Here is a 6108-nt window from a genome sequence, read left to right as displayed (position 1 = left end):
GTATCAAAATGAGAAATAAGATTTGTGAAAAAAAAGAAAAGAAAACAATTTGTTTCAATACTATATCAAGATAAATCTAGTTGTAAAAATCTACATGTAAATATAACTCCTATCTTTCCATTTCTATCTGTAGGCCTATATTTTGTAAACTGTGATCTATTCAAAATTTTGTAGGCCTATTATAATTATTGGGTCCATAATTGTAGAGCTACTGTACATGTCCATGTACATGTAGGAGTGGATAGTGATTTTAATAATGATAAAAATGCAACAACGTTCCCCTCTCATGCCTGATATGATCAGAAACTTCAAGTTTTATAGAACTTTGCAGACAAATTCTTTTATAAGTAAAGAAGATAATTCACTTTATTCCACTTACCAGGAAGTGTCCTGTCTGGGGAAGCCCAGCATTTCAGAAAAAAAACCTTTGTGTTCTTAAGCATCATCTTTAAAGCAAAGAATTCAGTTGTATAATTTAAATACATTATAGTAAAACTTATTCCCCCAAATATTAAGGTCCCCCCCCCCATCAAAGTTTTCATGTAGAAGTTTTACAGGTAAAAGGTTACCCATTTGAAGCTGGATACAGGTACTCCATTTGCCATAAAAATACATGACCCCTACTCCCCCCCCTCCCCTCAGCTCCTTGCTCAAGATGGAGAATGATAAATGCTACAAAAGAGAGATAGAGAGATTGTGGCAGAGACACTGACTTCTTTTATTAATAATTGCACAGATCAAAAATTGATGAAGTACCGACGCCAAGGTCAGCCGTCACTTTGCCGGCTGATAGAAGGAAGATCAACTATTGATGTGATATAGCACAGTATCCATAGATCGGTATCTTGTAAACAATACCCTTACTTGGTGAGAAAAATCAATGCGGGCAGCTGGTAAATTGAACCTGAGGATTAAAAAAGTACAAAAACATGATTATTATACAGGTTTATATCCCAGTAACACTGAGGAAGCTGACTTCAACCTGACTGATGGTAACTTAAACCTGAGAATAAAAAAGTACAAAAGCACGATTATTATACAGGTTTTATTCCCAGGTTACACTGAGGAAGCTGACTTCAAACTGACTGATGGTAACTTAAACCTGAGAATAAAAAAGTACAAAAACATGATTACTATACAAGTTTATGTCACATTTACACTGAGGAAGCTGACTTCATCCTGACTGATGGTAACTTAAACCTGAAAATAAAAAAGTACAAAAACATGATTATTTTACAGGTTTATGTCACATTAACACTGAGGAAGCTGACTCCAGTCCCAAGTCTTAGTCCCAACCATGTGATGGTTTATTCGCAACAATGTTTAAAATCTTTGATTGGTTTTTCAGTCGGTTAGGCTGGTGTGAATTCAATGTTATGGACATTGTGGCGTTTTTTAATCTTGCAATTATGGTGCAGGGTCACACAGTAATTATTTTCACTAGTATTGTGACATTGAATTCAAATGAGAGATTTTCTGAAATCAGGAATACTTGCCCTGTTCCATCTGAGTATAAATTGATAAGGTTGGGCTGGGGTTTATATTCTGTAGGTATTTCTTATACAATTTCAGATTCAAATTGATATGTATCTGATATTGTAGGACACACAAAAAATGGGTAAGAAAAATAGCAAAACAAAGAGATTATCTATTATGGTGCATGATTGAAACATTGAATTCATATTCAACAGGAAAAATGATAACATTATCTGTAGTGAAAACTGAAAATGTAAAAGAGAAATTATTGCAATAAATCAAATGAGAGAAATCTTCATAAAAATATCAGGAAATCCTCATAAGCTTAGAACCCCAATAAAAATATCTAAGGGCTTTTCTTTTATTAAATTCACTCTGAACCAAATTGAATTGTTATCAGACATGTTATCAAATATTTATTGTCATTACTATCATGAATTTATATAAGGATACCAAGAAGTATATTGAGCTGCCTACATGTACTATAGATTAAATTACTTTATTCATCAAATTGAAATGATATAAAGTGTTTGAAATTTGACAGGACCTAAAAACAAAAAGCAAATCCAAAATCCAAACACTTCTTCTCCATTATCGCGTGTAGTCTGCACAGTGCATACTACTAATAATACGTTAAACGTTTATCTTCATGCAGTGTGTGGTCACTTTATGCAAATGATAAGACCACAGATTACACAAATATATATCATCCCTGTCACCGATGATCAAACAAGGGGTTCAATTTAGTTGTCATGATTACACAGGGATGGAGAGACATTGATGGATGGTGGTCATTAGGAATGATGAACTGGCTAGCGAAAGAGAAGAAATTGAAAGAGGTTTTGATGAGAAAAGTAATGCTGTGGGGATTAAAGGTGGTTATTTTTAGACTGACTTTACTTTGATAATGACGTTTAATGAAATTATCATCTTGTGTCAAAATCAAAGCATAAATATGGCTATGTATATATACATGTAGTTGTAGAATTAAAAATGAAGAACATGTACTTGTAATACCCTGTTTTCCTGTAGACACAATATTCCAGTGTTAACAACAGATGGCAGTATACAAGATTTGAAAGTCCTCTGTCAGACTATGCATATCTGTAGTATGGACCTTCAAACGTAGTGTCAGAATTATGTACTTTCCCTTTAAAAAACACAAGAAGAGAGAATTAGAGAGATGGGTAGGAGAGGGAAAGAGAGATAGAGAGAAAAAAAGAGTTGTGATAGAGTCTCAAGACAACGCAGAGAAAGGAACATAAGGGCACATTTTCTGAAACAAATATTGTTTTTTCTGAGTATTGTTATGTGCTGAAATCCTTGCATCCGATTGGTCGAGAACAATTACGGCAGAGAAAATCACTGATTATTTGCTTCATGCAAGCTCCTCGCTTCATGGAATGTCCCCATGAAAGCAGGAGGGAAAGAAAAAATAGAATGTAGAAATCAGGAGGACATGAAAGAAAAGAAAGAGAAGAAAGTGGTTGCTGATAAAGGGTCAGTTCTAATCAAAAGTGGATCCAAAGTCATAACTCATCCAGTACTTACATGGGATGTGACAGAATCAGGTCACTCTATTTTGGTTTCCATTTTCATTGAGATTGTCACATCCCTGTGATCAATAAATCTTTTCTAGAGCTCTGCTTGAAAAAAAGGTAACTGGCAGAGAATGACAGCATGTCAATGCTTAGGAGCTTCAGGATATGGTGACTGACCAGGGCCCTCGTCTTACAAAGAGTTGCGATTGATGCAACTATGGAAGGCCAGCAACATCAACATATAAAATGCTTGTTTGTTCAAAACAAAATCTAGATATGAATGTATATCCGTAAATTCATTAATTTCTTGACAATTTTGTGTGTTTTCCTTTGTTTACAAAGGACATTTTATAAATTTCCTGTAGAAGAAATTAGACACTGATGGATTTCCATAGTTACGATTAATAGTAACTCTTTGTAAGATGAGCCCCAGAATTTAGCTGAAAGAATATGAAAAATATTGACCTTTCTGAGCTCTTGTTTTGATATTTATGTGTTACCTTGTTTCTAATAATTTGTCTTTCCTTACGTACATGACCACACAGGATATCCCTTTAACCCCCTCCCCTCCTTATTTTTTAACTTTTTTGTTTTGGAACTCTTATGGTATTGGTAACTACATGTACATGTTTGGAATTGTTATTGATCTTATTATTAGTCAATGTGATCTGTTTAAGAATCTTTTATCAATGAGTACAGCATTTTTGTCTCACCTGCGAAGCAAAGTGAGACTATAGGCGCCGCTTTTCCGACGGCGGCGGCGGCGACGGCGTCAACATCAAATCTTAACCTGAGGTTAAGTTTTTGAAATGACGTCATAACTTAGAAAGTATATGGACCTAGTTAATAAAACTTGGCCATAAGGTTAATCAAGTATTACTGAACATCCTATTAGAGTTTCATGTCACATGACCAAGGTCAAAGGTCATTTAGGGTCAATGAACTTAGACCATGTTGGAGGATTCAACATCGAAATCTTAACCTGAGGTTAAGTTTTTGAAATGTCATCATAACTTAGAAAATATGTGGACCTAGTTCATGAAACTTGGACATAAGGTTAATCAAGTATCACTGAACATCCTGCATGAGTTTCACGTCACATGACCAAGGTCAAAGGTCATTTAGGGTCAATGAACTTTGGCCGAATTGGGGATATCTGTTGAATTCCCATCATAACTTTGAAAGTTTATGGATCTGATTCATGAAACTTGGACATAATAGTAATCAAGCATCACTGAAAATTTTGTGCAGTTTCAGGTCTCATGATTAAGGTCAAAGGTCATTTAGGGTCAATGAACTTTGGCCGAATCGGGGGTATCTGTTGAATTACCATCATAACTTTGAAATTTTATTGGTCTAGTACATTAAACTTGGACATTAGAGTAATCAAGTATCACTGAACATCCTGTGCGCGTTTCAGGTCACATGACCAAGGTCAAAGGTCAATGAACTTTGGCCGAATTGGGTGTATCTGTTGACTTACCATCATAACTTTGAAAGTTTATGGATCTGATTCATGAAACTTGTACATAAGAGTAATCAAGTATCACTGAACATCCTGTTCAAGTTTCAGGTCACATGATTAAGGTCAAAGGTCATGTAAGGTCAATGAACTTTGGCCATGTTGGGGTTTTTTGTTGAATAACCATCATATCTCTGTAAGTTTATTGGTCTAGTTCATAAAAAGTGGACATAAGAGTAACCATGTATCACTGAACATCTTGTGTGAGTTAGAGTAGTATTCAAAGTCAGCACTGCTGCTATATTGAACCGCGTGATGCAGGTGAGATGGCCAGAGGCATTCCACTTGTTAATCCATTTTATTATTTCTTTGTTTTATTTTTTTTTTCCTCTGCAGGACTTTCAAGATGCAGAAAATTACCCAAGATGTGACAGCCCAGACACGTTACGAGAGAGGGGTTGTATGGAAGAGCACATAGAGAATCCACAAAGTACCATTAATATAACACAAGTATGTATGTAAAGCTGCCATGCCTTATTGTCAAGGAGACTTCATGATATTCCAATCACATTATCGAAACTAATTCCAAACCAATCGATGGCATGTCATTGGTATTGAATAACGTAATGATGTTTGATGGTCTGGATCCCGTTTCATAAAGACTTGTTATAATAACAAATTATCTATCAGCCAATCAGGTTGAAGGATTTCAGTAGCTTATAACTGTTATTATACTTTTGTTATTGAAACAAGTTGTATGAAACAGACTCCTGGAGTTGATTTTCTTGGTATGACTGGAGCATGAAATGATTCTTTAGTAAAAAAAAAATCATTCTCAGTATTTGATAGTTATTCATAAATTGATAGCCTCCATTAGATTTTTAGGTAATTGAGGAAGGTCCATGTTTTCTATTAAAGGGCATTCTCTTTGAAAAGCCAGAATGATTATTCTGCTTTATTGTTGAGAGCCTTAATAGAGACTTCGGATAGAGTATAGTGATATTACGCTGTAAAGCAAATAGAATTATATCTAAAAATTAGGATCTCTGAGTTTGCTATAGATCTGTTTGTTTTCTTTTGCGTCTTTGCTTTACGTATTTTGTTGGAACATGTAATGAAATGAAATCAAACAAATATTTAATCTTTTTACTTCAAGGGTTCATAGGGTACTTACAGTGAATTAAAAGTGTTTTTTTTTGGTAGCATTTTAAATAGATTCTTTTGTAACTCAGTGTTTGTTTTGTTTCCCTTTCGCCTTCAGAAAACACCATTAAGTAAAGCAGGAGCCAGTGTTGATAATCTAGTCCAGGTCTATCCTCAGGAAATAGATCTCACATTGAGGCCAGGTAATTTCGTCATTTTGAGTTATAGCCCATTGCCTACTGAAAAAAGTGGGGGGGGGGGAGGGGGAGTATTTCACTAAGAGTTAAAGTCTGTATAAGGTATGTATGTAGGTATCTCATCATCTTTTTCTTTCTTTTACAGGGGAGAAGGTATCAATTGACCTTCAGATTCGTCAGGCCGAAGACTTTCCTGTAGATTTATACTACCTTATGGACTTGTCTGACTCCATGTCCGATGATTTGGTCCAACTTAGATCGTTGGGTGGAATTCTAGGTGAGTGTTTGT

The 6108-nt window shown here is 35.1% G+C and overlaps 1 protein-coding gene across 2 annotated transcripts in view; it reads left to right on the top strand.

Annotated features, from left to right (window-relative positions):
- The window catches only part of LOC446174 (beta-C integrin subunit), a 45942-nt gene that overhangs the window by 25245 nt on the left and 14589 nt on the right, over window positions 1-6108 (top strand). For both annotated transcript variants that reach the window (XM_041622357.1, XM_041622358.1), the window contains exons 4-6: window positions 4876-4989; window positions 5741-5825; window positions 5965-6096. In XM_041622357.1, coding sequence (XP_041478291.1) covers window positions 4876-4989; window positions 5741-5825; window positions 5965-6096 — 331 coding nt within the window. The remainder of the gene's footprint in view (window positions 1-4875; window positions 4990-5740; window positions 5826-5964; window positions 6097-6108) is intronic.

This window comes from Lytechinus variegatus, chromosome 13, assembly GCF_018143015.1.
Source record: "Lytechinus variegatus isolate NC3 chromosome 13, Lvar_3.0, whole genome shotgun sequence".
Taxonomy (NCBI): Eukaryota; Metazoa; Echinodermata; class Echinoidea; order Temnopleuroida; family Toxopneustidae; genus Lytechinus; species Lytechinus variegatus.
The sequence above is the reverse complement of the archived record's forward strand: the minus strand, read 5'-3'. Positions and strand labels throughout refer to the sequence as shown.